Genomic DNA, 16,079 nt, shown 5'->3' on the forward strand with positions numbered 1-16,079 from the left:
AGCTTAGAATTGAGGAACTCTTCCCAGAATGTGCAAGGATTTAAATTTACTCTGTGGCCGAATCAGGTGTTGGGCGCCTTTCCCCGTCAGGCTGAGATGTGTTGCTTCCCTTGGGATTTGCACTTCACACTCAGGAATTCACACATCGGCCTTGGCTTCCTTGCTTCACCATGCAGTTCAGAATGGAAAAGAAATCTGACTGGCAAAGAGGCTGGATTTATTTGTTGTTGTATTTATTAGTAATTACAGGAAAGGAAAATAACAGTGAATCTGCAGTCAGATAGGGATTGGGGATTTCAGCAGCACACCAGCAGGCTCCCTTTTTTTACTCATCAGTAAACAATTGCAGCAGGAAAAGGCCGTTGAGGTTTGCTGCAGCTGAAGTTCCCACAGTTCATTTGTAAAGCCCTGAATTCCACAGCAGCCCTGATTTCTGGTGTGAAGTGTCTTTGCAGAACAGAGCACACAGTGAGTGTTAAAGCAGGAAAGATTTTTGCATAGGAATAGTTCCCATGGAAATTCTCTGTGCTGTGTACATTGTATGTGTACATTCATTCACTGAAATGCACAAGCTCAGTCTCCTGATCCTTCCCTGAGGAGCAGGATAAAGTTAATGATGTTTAACAACATTCAGCCCTAACCCCTGAGATGTGGAGCTTTAACCCGTCCTTTCCCATGGCTGCTGTCCTACTCCAGCAAGGTGTCGTTTCCAGCCCCGCTGTCCTGCTCTTGCTCGGGCAGGGGCACGACGTAGCAGTCGCTGTGTGCCAGCTCTTGGTGCAGGGTGAGGTACCTGGAGGCCTCCCTGGTGTGTGGGATCAGGAACCTCTCGGTGAACTGGGCCTTGCTCAGGGGCTCCCGGCCCCGGCCCTGCCGGACGCGGTTGACGAAGGCCAGGGCGAAGGTGTAGCAGTTGTGCTGCTGCTCCTCGTACCTGGGGAAACAGCTGCTCAGCAAGGGCCCTCCTCACCACTCAGGGGGAATGCTTACTCAAGGAAAGCTCTCCACGAGCTTCCCCTTGATCCCACTGGTTCAATAGATTCCATTCATCACAAGCGGTACTTCCCAGCCAGGGAACTCTCTCAGTTTTATTCTCAAGGCTGCAAGATTTGACAAAAATGAGTTCTTTTTTTTTATCCTTATTTGGCTTTTACCTTGTTACCCTTTGCTCTTTCACCTGTTGTTACCAACTCTTTCCTGCAGCCCCAGAGTTAATTGTGTGCCACCACGGGTGTGTGGGAGCTCATTTAAAATCCAGTTCCTTCTATCTGTGATGTTCTCTACTATCCTTCAGTAAGGAGAGCTATCTAGAAAATCAGAATCAGGCTTGGCCTGAACCCAAAGGAGTTACAGGATTAGTGCAGTTCCTGTCCATTGAAAAAATAAGCAGAGGATTTAATTAAAAGAGTTCAGTTTTCAGTTCAGTGGCCATTGGTCTGGTTGTAGAAAAAGTAGGTCACTGTGTCAGGGGGTGGCAGATGGAAACCAAAGCTTGGAGAAGGGATGGACACATCTCTCCACCTCCTGCCAGCGATTTTTTGATGTCAGGTCAGTTTTAGTACTACTGGGAACTGTAAAAGTAACAGAAATCCTGTTGGCTTTACCAACTCTGTAAACATCTAAAAATTCTTTTCTAAATTAAATTCTTCCATCTCCTTTAGGGGGGTAATGTATGATCCCTGAAATTTTATAGTCAGCACATAGAGAATTGCTAAAAAATGCTTTTGATTTGATGTTTTCTTTTTTTCTTTTATATTATGGTTACATTTATTCAGTGAAAGCCAGGCAGGCTCTGTATTACAGCTGCTCCTACTGAGGGACAATCCCAGGACTGGTGTTTTCCTGGAGAGCTGCTCTGTCCCCAGCAGAGCTGGAAACCAGCCTGGTTTCCCATTTCTCACCACTGACAACAAAAACATCATCTGGATATTAGAACTGGGCAAGAATCCCATCACTGTGCTCAGCCTTCAAATGCAAATACAACTCAAACTCCTGAAACCTAGAAAAACAATTATGGAGCTGTGCCTGGACTTTTGTACTCAGCAGTGTGCAGGTACTGTGTCATTGAACTGAGTGCTTAATGCAAAATTCCCTAAAGCCACCTCTTGGTTTAGAGCTTTCATGTCCTAGCAGATGAGTTTGTTACTTAAAATTCAGAACACTCTGTCCATCCAGGGCAGGCTGAGGGCGATCCTGGGGCTGTCAGGAATGTGTGTCCTGAAGGGACACCAAGCTCTGAATGACCCCCACACCTTGTGGGGTCCGAGAGGAACCAGCCCAGTTCATCCCAAACGCACCCCAGACTGTCATCTACACACCTGTGAGGGAGCCAGGCCTCTTCCAAGGAAAATTCCTCCAGGAGGTCATCCCACTGCTGCAGGAGCTCCGACATGTCCGGCTGCACCAGGGGGATGCTGATGCACTGCTCCCAGCCACTGCCAGCCCTGTGCACACCCTCCTGGTCATAGTTGTACACCACGCCTGGAAACACAGCAATGGGGCGCTGGGGGACACACACACAGCCCTTTTTGGGGTGTTTTTGTGACTTCACTTCCCATCAGCTGAGTAGGAAATGCAGTCCTGGCTTCCAGCAAAGACCTGGTCTCATTTTCACAGCGTGGTTTGAAAAAAAGTTTTGCTCTTCTGATAATCAGAGCAATTTAAGGACAACCAGGCTTCATTTTTAACCCTCAAATTTGACTGTATTAAATATACATCTGAAATTATGTTTTGCAGGGTGGGCCTACTCTAGGGAGAACCCAGTAGGACTTTTAAAAATGTTTTTTAATTAGGGGTGTTTTTAGAATTACCAAAAACTGTGTGGAACTCAAACCTTCCCGTAATTCCTTTAAAGCAGGCCTAGCAGTTCATTCGGGCTGGAAGGCACATGTTTATTCTATTCAAGGCCTGTTCAGTCCCTTCAGGGGAATGGATTTGCTCTGGAGCTCTGCTGCAAGGTGAGATCATTCCCAGTGCCCGATCCCAGGATATTCCGAGCTGGCATTTGCAGGGCAGCACGGGTGGCATCTGGGGTGACTGGAGGGGACACGGGGCTGAGCTGGCTCCTGCCGGGGTGTGGGAGGGGGCCCCAGGGTGCTGGTTACCCTGGGAATTGGTGATCCCGACGTGCAGGTCGGAGTGCCCGTCGTAGCCGCTGCAAGAGGAGCAGAGGGGCTGCTGAGGGACAGAACGGCCCCGCACGGCTCCACCGACACCTGGAAAAGGGGCTGCATTCCCAGAACGGGCGGGATCCCCCTTCCTGCCCCGTCCCTTCCCCTTCCCCTTCCCCTTGTCTTCCCCTTCCCCCTCCTGCCCCCTTCCCTGCCCGTTCCATTTTCCTTCCCCTTGCGTTCCCCTTCTCTTTCCCTTTCCTTCCCTTCTCCTGCCCTTTGCCCTCCCCATTCCCATTCCCTTCCCTTTCTTCTTCCATTTCCCTGCCCTTTTCTTTCCCCATTCCCTCCCAGTGACCTCCTTTTTCCCCTCCCCATTCCCATTCCCTCCCCATTCCCCTTCCTTCCCTTTTCCCCTCCCATTCCCATTCCCTCCCCATTCCCCTCCCCGCCCTATTTCCCTCCCATTCCCTATTCCCTATTTCCCATTCCCCTTCCCTCCCTAGTTCCCTCCCATTCCCTATTTCCCTCCCTATTTCCCTTCCCATTCCCCATTTCCCCTCCCTATTTCCCCTCCCCTCCCTATTCCCCTCCTCCTTCCCTCCCGATTTCCCCTGCCATTCCCTATTTCCGCTCCCACTCCCTATTTCCCATTCCCCAGTTCCCCTCCCATTCGCCATTCCCCATTTCCCATTCCCTATTTCCCATTCCCTATTTCTGCTCCCATTCCCTATTTATTTCCGCTCCCATTCCCCATTTCCCATTCCCTATTTTTTCCCCATTATTTCCCATTCCCCATTTCCCATTCCCCATTATTTCCCATTCCCCATTCCCCATTATTCCCCATTCCCCATTATTCCCCATTCCCTATTTATTCCCCATTATTCCCCATTCCCCATTATTTCCCATTCCCCATTATTCCCCATTATTCCCCATTCCCCATTATTCCCCATTCTCATTCCCCATTATTTCCCATTCCCCATTATTTCCCATTCCCCATTATTTCCCATTATTTCCCATTCCCCATTATTCCCCATTCCCATTCCCCATTATTTCCCATTCCCCATTATTTCCCATTCCCTATTTATTCCCCATTATTCCCCATTATTCCCCATTATTCCCCATTCCCCATTCCCCATTATTCCCCATTATTCCCCATTATTTCCCATTCCCCATTATTTCCCATTCCCTATTTATTCCCCATTATTCCCCATTATTCCCCATTATTTCCCATTCCCCATTATTCCCCATTATTCCCCATTCCCCATTATTCCCCATTCCCATTTCCCATTCCCTATTTATTCCCCATTATTCCCCATTCCCCATTCCCTATTTATTCCCCATTATTCCCCATTCCCCATTATTCCCCATTCCCCATTATTTCCCATTCCCATTTCCCATTCCCTATTTATTCCCCATTATTCCCCATTCCCCATTATTCCCCATTCCCCATTATTCCCCATTATTCCCCATTCCCCATTATTCCCCATTCCCCATTATTTCCCATTCCCATTTCCCATTCCCTATTTATTCCCCATTATTCCCCATTCCCCATTATTCCCCATTCCCCATTATTCCCCATTATTCCCCATTATTCCCCATTCCCCATTATTCCCCATTATTCCCCATTATTCTCCATTATTTCCCATTCCCTGTTTATTTCCGCTCCCTCGCTCCCCGCTCCCGCAGCGCCCCCTGGCGGTTACTGCAGGAAGGTGCCGCGGGTGGGCCTGATGAGGAAGGCGCGGGGCTGCCCGTGGCCGTGCCGGAAGGGGCAGGGCAGGCGGACAGGCGCGGCGGCCAGCCCGGCGGCGCGCAGGTCCCCGCCGCACGCGGGGCAGCGCGCTGGCGGCGCGCGCCGGCAGTACAGGAGCGCGCGGCAGTGGCGCACGCGCAGCAGCGCCATGGCCCCGGCGCGCCGGCACAAAGCTTCCGGGCGGAAACAGAGCCGCGGCCTCGGGGCGGCGCCACGGCCGCGCCCCGCCCTCCGCCGCGCGCCGCGGAACCTCGGTGCGCGGCGTGAGCAGCCGGCCGGGCCCGGCGGTGCGGCGGCACGATGAGCACCAAGCAGGTGACGTGCAGGTGAGCGCGGCCCGGCCGCACCCCTCACACCCCGCACGGCCCGCACGGCCCGCACGCACCCCCTCAGCCCCTGCCGGACGCCTTCACAGCCCCCCGCACTCCCCCCGGGGCCGGTCCGCGCCGAGCTGGAGGTCGTGGATGCCGCCTGGGTCACCCTTGTCCCCTGCCCGGCGCGGCCCCGGCCCCGCGCTCTCCCCCCGAAGCCGCCCGGGGTCCCGGCCCCGCGGGGAAACAAGCGAGGTCAGCGTGGAAAGGCTCCTCCGAGTCTCCTCGGGGCAGTTTTGCTCGCTGGAAGGGTGATCAGATAACGGAAGGGGCTGCCCGGGGGGGGTTGGAGGCCCCGTCCCTGGAGGGGCCGAGGAGCGCCGGGAGCGCTCTGGGCTGGGGGGCGGGGATGGGGCACAGCTTGGGCTCGGTGGTCTGGGAGGGCTTTTCCAGCCTCGGTGATTCTGGGGAACAAACCAACCCGAAGCATTCCTCCTTGGAGCAGCGCCTGCTCTCACCAGCTGCCCCTCTCCGCAGGTACTACTTGCAGGGCGTGTGTCGGGAGGGAAGCAAGTGCCTGTTCTCCCATGATTTGTCCAGCAGCAAATCCTCCACCATCTGCAAGTACTACCAGAAGGGGCAGTGTGCCTACGGTGCCCGCTGCAGGTAAGCCTCCCTCCCTGGGCGCTGGGAGGGCAGGAGGGCTCATGTCCTGCCATGTCCAGTCACAGAGCGAGGAAAGAGAATGAAATAATTCATTGAATGCGAGTTTTGCCAGAGCCAAAAGCAGCTGTCACATCCAGTAGTGAGGTTTTGCTCTGGCTCAGCTTCAGGGATTATTTTGCTCTGTCAAAAGCAGGCTTTGGGTTTCACGTGTGTTTTCCATCCAGTTATTGCAGTCAGAGCTGCAGATGCGTGTGGAATGGCCACGGAGAGGGTGGAAGCTCCTGGTGCAGCTCCAAGCCACCCTCCAGCACGTTCCAGTGCACAAACCTGGGGACTTCCAGCTCTGCCTCGGAGCAAAGTGCCCTCCTTGTGTGCCCCTGGGTTGCTGGGAAGGCTGAGCAGTTCCACACCTTTCGCTGGGCTCTCCAGGTTAAAACTCCCAGAGGAATGCTCCAGAGAATCCTGTGCATTGGTTGATGTTGGTGCAGTGGTCCCTCAGGGATGTGGCCCAGGGCAGCCCCTGGCTCCTTCCTGGAGGAATTCCCTGCTGGGTGAGGAGCCTGGAGCTCACCTTGGAGTTCCCTGCCGTGCCTAATCCGTGTGCCAGACCGGGATCAAGGGCTGGACATCAGTGCCTCCATCAGCTGCTCACCTGGGATTGGTGCCATGGAATGGGGCTGAGTTACTCCCAGGGCTCAGAGTGATGGCTGCAGGCTGTGTGTGGTTTTACTCCAGCTGTTTGGCTGGAATTTGGGCACTTTGGTGCACGTGTACAGGCCCAGAAACAGATGGGCAATATTTCTGCTCCCATGAAGATTCTGTAGCACTTGGGCACGTCCAGGGCTCCACTGCAGCAGCCCCTTGCCTCCCCGGCTGCTCGTGCTCTGCTGCTGGAGTGTTTCCACATTTTACTGGGCTGTTTCCACGGTCCCAGCGGCTGTTGGGGGTGGGTTTGGCGTGTGCCCAGCCGTGATCCCGGTTTTCCTGCCGCAGGTATGACCACGTGAGGCTCCCGCTGCCGGGCAGAGCCGCGGCCCCGCCTCCGCCGCTCCCCGCGGCCCCGGGCAGCCCCCGGGCACCCCCCGAGCACGGCCCCGGCAGCGCCCGCAGCCGCCGGGAGAAGAGGACGCTGGTGCTCCGGGACAGAAGTGAGTGGGAGGCTGCTCTGCTCGGCCCTGGGGCTGTGGGGAGGGAGGTGCTGTCTCCCAGGGTTATCGGAGTTTCGAGGCCAGCCAGAACCCCCAGCCACTGGAGCCTCCTTCCTGGAGGTGCTCTGCCTGCCAGTCGCTTTCAATGGCCCTGTGAAGTGACTGGTCCATTCTGCTCCCTGAGGGATGAGCTTGGGAGTGTTTTGTCCACCCTGAGAGAAGGATGGAGTGGGGGGAATGTCAGGCTCTGCTCCCAGACAGTCAGCAACAGGACAAGAGGAACTGTTTGATCCCTCAAGCCGGGGGAGGTTCAGGCTGGACATCAGGAAGAATTTTTTCATGGAAAGGGTGGTCAGGCATTGGAAGGGAGTCCCCATCCCTGGAGGCGTCCAGAGAGAGACTGGATGTGGCACTCAGTGCTCTGGGCTGGATGGCAGAGTGGGGGCTGCTCACAGGTTGGACTTGATGAGCTTGGAGGTCTTTTCCAGCCTTAATGATTCTGTGATTCTTGGAGTCTGTCTGTGAACAGGAAACACCTGCAGTAGGCAGCTTGGGAAAATCCCTGCGATTCATGAGCAGAAAGGGCTTAGAGATGGGATTCCATTGGGAAGAAAACCTTAAATTTGGAGAGGAAGGCTCTGGAGCCGGCGGTGGGGGCTGAGCGCCGTGCCCTGTGCTTGTCCCTCCCAGACCTGTGCGGCTCCAGCGAGGAGAAGCAGCAGCCCGGTGCCCCCGGGGCCGTGCTGGGCTGCAGCGAGCCCGGGGACAGCGAGGAGGGGAAGCCCCATTCCTACCTGGAGGCCATCTGCAGCGGGCTGGGGGAGCCGGGCGCCGGGGGCTGCCCCGGGGCCGGGGAGCAGCTGTGTCCCTACGCCGCCGCCGGCACCTGCCACTTCGGGGAGCGCTGCCTCTACCTGCACGGGGAGCTGTGCGAGATCTGCGGCCTGCAGGTGCTGCACCCCTTCGACCAGGAGCAGAGGAAGGCCCACGAGATGGTAAAGGGGGACCTGGGAGATCTGCTCTGCTCGGGGCGGGGTTTGGGCTGTCTTAGTGCTTTTGGCAGAAGAGCCTCTTCCAAAGAGCTTCTGTTTCACTGCTTGTCTAGAGAAAAGGTGCTAAGAGTGCTCTGCTCAAGCATCTGGGGCTGAATTGGCAGTGATACTGCAGGTAGCAACTTGGGGTTTTTTCCACTTCATCCTCATCAGGGATTGGCCTGCAGCCTTCTCCCACAGCACCCTGAAAGTCTCCCAGGAGAATGTCTTCTGGAGGTCTCTGACTGAGTCACCAGCTCACCTTGCGGTGCTGTGGGAGTGTGAATGGGTTGTGGATTGTCACTGCTAGGATGAGAAATGCTGGAGGAAAGCCTGAAATAAGAGACTTAATTCCTTAACTGGGTAAAAATTAGGTGAATGAATGTGGCCTTAATTATAATGAGAGGAACGCCTTGAGTGTGGCACCTATTCAGTGAGATGTTTTTTGGGGATGTTTGAAGCATCAAGTAATTGAATACCTGTTCCCTGACAGAGATGCAGAAAGGGGTGAATGAAGCACCCTGGCATCTTTATTTCTGACAGCTGAGAGAACATGAAAGGCTGAAATATATTATTAAATTTAATGTTCTTTAAATGAAGCTATGACAGTGACAAGCAGGAATGATGCCCGTGATGAGTGTTCCATGTTTTCCCTGCAGTGGATCCTTTCCAGAGGGACTTTGGCTTGGCAGGTGGGCTGCACTCACAGTGACTCTCTCTCGTGACAGATGTGCATGGCAACGTTTGAGCACGACATGGAGAGGGCCTTTGCCTTCCAGGCCAGCCAGGACAAGGTGTGCAGCATCTGCATGGAGGTGGTGTATGAGAAACCCTCAGCCTCGGAGAGGAGGTTTGGGATCCTGTCCAACTGCACCCACACGTACTGCCTGTCCTGCATCCGCCAGTGGCGATGTGCCAAGCAGTTCGACAACCCCATCATCAAGTGAGTTGTGTGACCTGCTGTGGCCTGAGAGGGGCCTGAACCTGCTCACAGGGGAGGCTGGAGCTGCAAATGTTCACAGAGCTCAGCAGAGCCTGCTCCAGGTGCTGGCCAGGCCCAGGACTTGGCTATGAGAGCTGCCTCCACAAGAGCAGGATGCACTGGGTGCCCTTTGGTAACAGTTCCACTGTGGGAAGAGTTTGGCCCATGGCAGCTCAGCCCTGTCTGATTGTGTGGTCAGTGGGCAGAGTGGACTCTGCAACAGCTGGGACCTTGAAAAGCTCTGCCCCTTGCACTGACCTGTGTGCAAAACCAAGAACTCCTTTTTTTCCCCTATGTATGTTAATTACAGGATTTTCCCCTAAATTACAGCTTGCTCCAGGTAAATGTCCCGCTAACCACACATTTATCTGTGTCTGAGTGAGTGTCTTCATCTTCTAGCTCTACAAGAAATGTGTTCCAAATATGTTCTCTTCAGATGAGAGAATTTAAGATGTCCAATTAGGGAAGTTTCCTTTCTTGAGCATCTCTCAAGAAGACTGAAATATTTTCAGTCTTCTACCAAAACAGACTTTTCTGCACAACTTTTACTCCACATTTCAGTGAAGTGGCCATCAGCTCATTGCATTTCAAAAGGCTGAGACACCTTACTTTAGGTTTTTGGCTTCCTGCTGCACTCAGGGAACACAGTTTGTTCCTGCAGACTGAGAAAACCTCCCTTGCTTTTGCTCAAGTCCAGAAACAAACACAAGCCCTGGGGTGCCCTGAACTGGGTTATCCCAGCTGGAACTCCCAACTAATGCACACCAAAGTGCTGTGCTAACGTGGGAGGAGGTGTCTGCTGCCTGAGGTGACAAACATCCCCTTTCCCTGGGGAGGATCCTCACTGCTTGTGGCAGATTTGTGGAGGGTTCCAGTCTGGGCAGGTCCCAGAGCATCTCTGCTCTGTCTTGTTCCTCCAGGTCCTGCCCCGAGTGCCGGGTGATCTCCGAGTTTGTCATTCCCAGCGTGTACTGGGTGGAAGAGCAAGAGAAGAAAAATGAGCTGATTGAAGCATTTAAGCAGGGAGTGGGGTAAGTTCAGGAACCACCCACACTCCTCACGTTCTTCTTTAGCTGCTCTAAGACTCAGTGAATTGCTGAGCCTTTATTTTTAAACTTAATGTACTTACAGACCATTCTGCAGAGAGAGAGCTCCTCATCTCTGTTCACACTTCTGCTCAACTCTGTGGCTGTGTAATTGCAGTTCAGAAATTCAGCCTCCCTGCTCAGAAATGTTGAAGCTATTTCAGCTCACTTGCCAAAATTGGCTTCATGTGGCTCCTGTGGATCCCTCAGCCACAATGGCCTGGAAGGTTGTTGGTGACTGAGGAGAGCAAACAGGGAAGGAAAATGTAACAGTGGGATAATAATTCATGTGGCTTTTGTAATGCCTGCTGGAAACAGCCAGTGCTCCAGGACTGCAGGGCTTGTGTTGTCCAGTAGCAGTCTGGCTGCACTGTGTGAGGCCTGTGCTTCCCAGAGCACTGAGAAGCTGTCACTTCTCTCCTGCTCCCTCTTTTCAAGGTAACCAGGCAGAGCTGGGCCTGTAGTTTCCTCTGCAGCTGTTTTTCATTGCAGAACAAGCCCCCAGCACCCCCAGGTCCTGTGTAAGGACCCACCCTGGAACTGCTGTGCAGCCAGGACAGCTTGGGTGACCAGCAGAGCTGAGGGAAACTTAAACTAACAGAGTACTGGCACAGAGCCTTCAGAGGACATGAGGAGAGGAATTGGATCATAAAAACTCAGTGGTGGGAAATGCAGGAGACAACACAGGCTGGAAAACAGTAATTGCTTGGCTCATGGTGATGTTCTTTGAACATCCTTCACTTCCCACATCTTAAGGCAGCTCCATTTTATTTATGATGCTGTTCTTTTTTATGTGTTTTTGTTCCCTTTTAATGATCTTTGCCCTCTGTTTGGCTGCTCTCGGCTGGGGAATGGGAGGTCAGAGCTCTGGCTGTGTTACCAGAGCATCACTGAGGCTGTGGGGACTGAACTGCATCTCCTGCCCTTCAGCTGAAGGCAGTAACCCTCTCTCTTCTAACCAACTCAGGAAAAAGCCCTGCAAGTACTTTGAGCAAGGGAAAGGAACGTGTCCCTTTGGAGGGAAGTGTCTTTACCTGCACGCTTATCCCGACGGAACCCGGGCTGAGCCTGAGAAGCCCCGGAAGCAGCTCAGCTCCGAGGGCACGGTGCGGGTAAGGAGTGTCCAGAACCTCATTTCAGGGGCACCTGTGCCACTGGGGAACGTTTCCTGCCATGCAGGACAAGTGAAAAAACCATCTTTGAATGGCCCTTTGGGCAAAGGTTTGATCTTGGGGACAGAAGGTGCCTCTCATTTAACTGAGAAATATCATTGCTTTGTTTTTCCAACCAGTACTTCCATGGCAAACCTTTCCTCACAGCAATTCTGCCCTTAAAGCTTCCACCCACAGTACCAGAAGCTCCTCTCCTGTGCTGGCAATAAGGCAGCTGAAAAGGGTGAAACCTCAGCAGCTGCTGTGGCTCTGCCCCAGCTGTGTCCCCTCACTGTTCTGGGACACGAGAGCCTGGCTGCCAGCCCTGAGCTCAAACCCAGCTTTGGGATCTCAACTTGTGACTGGCTTTTAAGAGGAAAGAGGAGTGCCAAGGCCGGCACTGTGCTGGCACCGTGGCTGGGTGGTGCTCAGGCAGCTTCTTCTCTGTTGCAGTTCTTCAATTCCGTGCGCCTGTGGGACTTTATCGAGGACAGGGAGAGCCGGAGCGCGCCCGGCGCGGACGACGAGGTCACGGAGCTGGGGGAGCTGTTCATGCACCTCTCGGGGGCTGAGGAGGATCCCACTGCTGCCCAGTGAGGAGCCCACAGCCCCTCGGAGCCCAGCAGTGCAGCTGTTTATTAGCCAAGCTTTTACTCCCTCCAGCACAGGTAGAACAAATGTGCCCTGGTGGTTACTTGTGCAGTCCTGGTAAAGTTTTCAGATAGTTTTTATATGGCAACAAAAAAAGACTAAAATATATTTAAAAAAAAAATAAATTGGCTGCATGGAAAAAAAAATCCCTTAATCCCAGGAGGGTTTTCTCCCTCTCTGGCCTAACATATGCTGTCTTGTGAGCTGAGTGGTAGTGTAAATACAGGTCCAGTGAAAGCTTAAGCTGGTAAAAACTGTTGCTAAATAGAGTTTGGGTGCTTTGGGGTTTTTTTTTCCTTCACTAAATCAGCTAAATGTGTAACTACAAAACCCACTGGGAGTAACAGTCAGTGTAGGGTTTTCTCCTTAAAAAGGAGCTGGTATATTATACCTCAAATAGTACCTGGAGTTCAGAGTAGAGTTTACTGCACCCTTAGGGGGTGTGGGGATGGGGCTGGACAGGGCCTGGCTCTCCAGGTGCTGCCAGTCAGGTTCCCACCCCTGTTTTACACTAATTCAAGTGCTCAGAGTCAGGAGTGGCTCCAGGAGCACCTGCTGTAGAGCAAATGCAGCTGCACTGATTCCTGGTGGCACAGGCAGAGCTAAACTGAACTTACTGCACGATCTGGAGCTTGGGAACTGCAGCACGAGTGAGGTGTTCTCACTGATGCTGGCCAGAGTCCTGCCCCAGAACCAGCAGTGGCTCTGCAGCAGTTCAGTGCCTCCATTCACCTTTTCCCCAGCAGTGCTGAAGGCCCAGGAGGGCTGAGGGATTAATGCACATCTCTGCTGGGTTAACAGAACTGAATTCTGGCTTTGTTAAAAATGTGATTCCTCTTTGTGTGGCAAAAAATCTGATAGCAGAAGTTAATTCTACCAAGTCATTTGTATTAACTTTGCAGTTGAACCAAGAATTCAGTGTGCACTCAAGTGGCTGCTGAGTAAGAGCTTGGACACACCTGAGCATGAGCTGTCAGCCTGACTCAGGTCCTTGTAAATCACTGCTCAGTGTTTGTAAATATAAACAGAGATGTGGGGTTTATTTTAGAACAGTGTGGGTGCAATGGAAGGCAGGTGTGTAACTGGTTTGGTTATTATCTATAGCAATATAAAAGCATCAAAATAATACTTTAAAATGTGTAAGAAAGAAAAGCCAAGAGCAGGAAGGTCTGTAATCAGCACCTGAGGATCAGTGACAGGACTGGGTGATGGCCACAATCTTGATCCATCGGGGTGAGGGATTATGAGGCAAAATGGATTCAGAGAGACTTGGGCAGGAAGCTGCTGCCAGCTGGGCAAACAGGGGTTGGTGACAGCAGGATCTGGGTCCCTGCTGGGAGGGGAACCGCAGGAACCCTAATCTGGGATTCAGACATCTTTAACTGGCACCAAAGCAGTGACTCCAGGATTATCCATTCAGCTGCTGCTGGCGTTTCTGGGTCAGGATGGTGACACTGCAGCTGTGAGGGGGGAGCTCCTCCCCTCTGCCCAGCACTGCCCATGCCAGCTGTGCCCTCTGTTCTGACCTGGAAATTGAACTTTCCCATTATTATTTCCCCTCTAAAGTTAATTTTTAGCAGTGCTCACTGCACAGTCAGGCCTGGCCTTAGCAGTGTCTGAACAAACATCAGTTCCCAGCTTCTTGGTTAAACTGGCCCATGAAGGCACCAGTGAAGCTCTGAGGTCCAATGAGTGCAATTAGTCAGCACTAATTACAAAGGAGAAGGCAAATTATCCCTAAGAGACATGTCACACACTAAGCTGATGTTTCAAGGGCACCCAAGCACTCTTTTACCCCAGAATACTTCAGCCCTCACCCTCCCCAAGAAGCCACAAGGAGTAGTCTGAAATGAAAAAGGTAACTTGTTTTTCAAAGCTACCCAGGGACTTACAAGGTCTGAGTTTCTAAGCTCTTCACTCAGCACCTTTCATTTAACTGGGCAGCAAGTGCTGGTTAAAATAAACCTATTAACCAAAAATATTTAAATTTTTCAAGAGACACATAATCTGGTTTAAAAATCATGGGTTAATGGTTCCTTTTGGGAAATCAGAGTTAAAGTAAAAGCAGCTTACCTGTTCTGGGTTTTTTTTCTTCCCCTTTTTAAGCTTATTGTAATGAAGTTAAAATTAGAGAAAAATAATGTTTAGAGAGAGCTGCAGTCCAAATACCAAGATTATTATTAAAAACCATGCAGAACTATATGGAACAGTCTCCTTGAAGTCTCAATTTCCTTTTGAGGAAGCAAAGCTTATGGTCATTCTCAGTTATCACCCAGGGATTCATGTCCCACCCTTTTTGTTCTGTTATAGAATATTCTGAGGACACACTGGAGGTTCTTTCTGTGTCTGGCTCTCCTCCCTTTCACAAGAGCTCTGTGGGGTTTTGTTGCTGCAAATGTGAAGCTGCAGTGGCTGTTTGGGCATTACAGGGAGAGCTGGACACAGGGACTGTCACAATTCCCAGCAAAGGCAGCAACTCTGCCCAGCAGCTTTGGGCTGGAGGTGCCAGAGGGCACAGCCAGCCCCTGTCACCTCTCCCTGGGCCCCCAGGAGCTGTGCACTCAGAGGAAGGCAGAGTCCCAGACTGGGCTTCCATTCGTGCCCCAATAACCACAGTTCACCAGACTGCAATTTAAAAAAAGCCATTTTTAGATTCAACCACCTATTCCTGTCCTCCATGGAGTTCAGCCAAGACAACACAGTCACTTGCACCTCAGTGAACAAGAGAAAACCGAGCAGAAGTGGTGCAGGGAAAGAGCCTGAGAGCACATCAGTGTGGGTGCCCAGAGCTGCTGAAACATCACTGCAGGAGGAGAAAAACTGCCTTGGCATGTGACTGGAAATGGGGGGGTTTTATCAAGTGTGTTTTTACTTGCCCTGCTATTATTTATCAGTTACTTTTTTAAAATTATTCACAATGTCATTTCCTGAGTTTTCCAAATGCGGATGTCCCGCTCGGAACTGTGGATGACTACATTAAAATGATGACATTGAATCTTAAACCTAAAATTTAATTTATTTTATTAAAATAAGATAATCAGAGGAACCTTGGCTTACAATAAATGCATTTTCTCAGGAGCAATAAAAACAAAATTAAAACCCAAATCAACAAGAAAAACTGTATATGCTCAGTTTCCTCTTGCTAGTGCATCTCTTGGACGACAGCTTCCGATGGGATGCAGCCTCTGCAGGAGATGGGAACATCCCTCAGCCTTTTCCAGCCCCCAGCCCAGCTTTCCTCACTCACCCCTGGCTGGGCTGCAGGAACGGGTCCATAGTACCAAAGGCAGCTGGAGGCTTCTCAAGATGACCAAAGCAGGACTGGCTCACCTCCTTCTCTGAGCAGGACAATTCACAACAGATTCCATCCTTTTGCAAGAGTTTTTCTTCTATGTGCAAAACTATTGCAAAACTATTTTGTGTTGAATTAGCATTTGAACTTATTTCATTGGCTTGGTGAAGCTCTTAGGCAGGAGCTGATTTCCAGAGTTATTTCCTCTTCCCACTCCAGGCACAACTCCCCAGGGTGAGGTGGCACTTGGCATGGGGCAGTCAGAGCACCAGAACAGCACCTGTCCTCAGAGCCACCCCCACTGAGCACAGATCAAACCCAGCCAGAACCACTGCCAAAGAAACAGCCATCGCTTCTGGGAAGGGGAAAATAAGGCTCAAGTGCATCTATTAAAAAAATAGTAATAGATCTCTTGATTTGTAGTCTGTTACCTCTCCCAGAACAAGAGATGGTAGCAAAGGCAATGAGGAGCTGTGTCCCTGCAGGCTGAGAACTGCACGAATCCGTAGCAGCTTCTTTGTCCAAGTGGGACGCGGAGGATCCTGCTGGAGGAGCCTGGACACCGAGGCATGGGAAGCACAACTTGTGCTCCTCCTGCTGCTCCACGCCGGGAGCACGGGGGCAGGAGCACCTCAGAACACGGGCAGCCTGGTGGAGGTCAGCGTGCACGAGTTGATGTCCTCGGTGTGGGCGGCGCGGTGCAGGGACGGCTCCGAGGCGCTCCGGTTGATTTTGGGTAGAGAGTGCTGCAGGAGCTCGATGGATGACAGGATCTGAGGGAAACAGCAGAATAAAGAGGCTTGTGGGACCAGCAGCTCCCTGTTCCCATCTCAAACATTCATTCAGTTCTTACCCAGTTCAATTATGGCAAACTTTAAGCTTAACTTTAATGCTCC

General features: G+C 52.0%; 3 protein-coding genes across 11 annotated transcripts in view; 1 reads left to right on the top strand and 2 right to left on the bottom strand.

The window, feature by feature from the left end:
* Nucleotides 1-212: 212 nt before the first annotated feature.
* MKRN2OS (MKRN2 opposite strand) lies at nt 213-5,016 on the bottom strand. Its single transcript, XM_048315784.1, has 4 exons — nt 4,817-5,016; nt 3,105-3,154; nt 2,319-2,481; nt 213-934 (listed from the first exon to the last, which is right to left on the bottom strand). The coding sequence occupies exons 1-4, from the start codon at nt 5,014-5,016 to the stop codon at nt 688-690; spliced, it is 660 nt and encodes a 219-aa protein (XP_048171741.1). The 3' UTR covers nt 213-687.
* A 71-nt stretch (nt 5,017-5,087) lies between these two features.
* On the top strand, nt 5,088-14,093 carry MKRN2 (makorin ring finger protein 2). Its single transcript, XM_048315783.1, has 8 exons — nt 5,088-5,192; nt 5,715-5,843; nt 6,837-6,991; nt 7,682-7,986; nt 8,751-8,965; nt 9,925-10,035; nt 11,057-11,201; nt 11,694-14,093. The coding sequence occupies exons 1-8, from the start codon at nt 5,167-5,169 to the stop codon at nt 11,835-11,837; spliced, it is 1,230 nt and encodes a 409-aa protein (XP_048171740.1). The 5' UTR covers nt 5,088-5,166; the 3' UTR covers nt 11,838-14,093.
* Nucleotides 14,094-14,895: 802 nt separating this feature from the next.
* Nucleotides 14,896-16,079, bottom strand: part of RAF1 (Raf-1 proto-oncogene, serine/threonine kinase) — a 65,516-nt gene continuing 64,332 nt past the window's right edge. For all 9 annotated transcript variants that reach the window (XM_048315775.1, XM_048315774.1, XM_048315779.1 and 6 more), the window contains one exon: nt 14,896-15,956. In XM_048315775.1, the coding sequence (XP_048171732.1) occupies nt 15,816-15,956 (141 nt within the window). In that variant the 3' untranslated portion in view covers nt 14,896-15,815. The remainder of the gene's footprint in view (nt 15,957-16,079) is intronic.

The sequence above is a fragment of the Corvus hawaiiensis genome, chromosome 11, assembly GCF_020740725.1.
Source record: "Corvus hawaiiensis isolate bCorHaw1 chromosome 11, bCorHaw1.pri.cur, whole genome shotgun sequence".
Classification (NCBI taxonomy): Eukaryota; Metazoa; Chordata; class Aves; order Passeriformes; family Corvidae; genus Corvus; species Corvus hawaiiensis.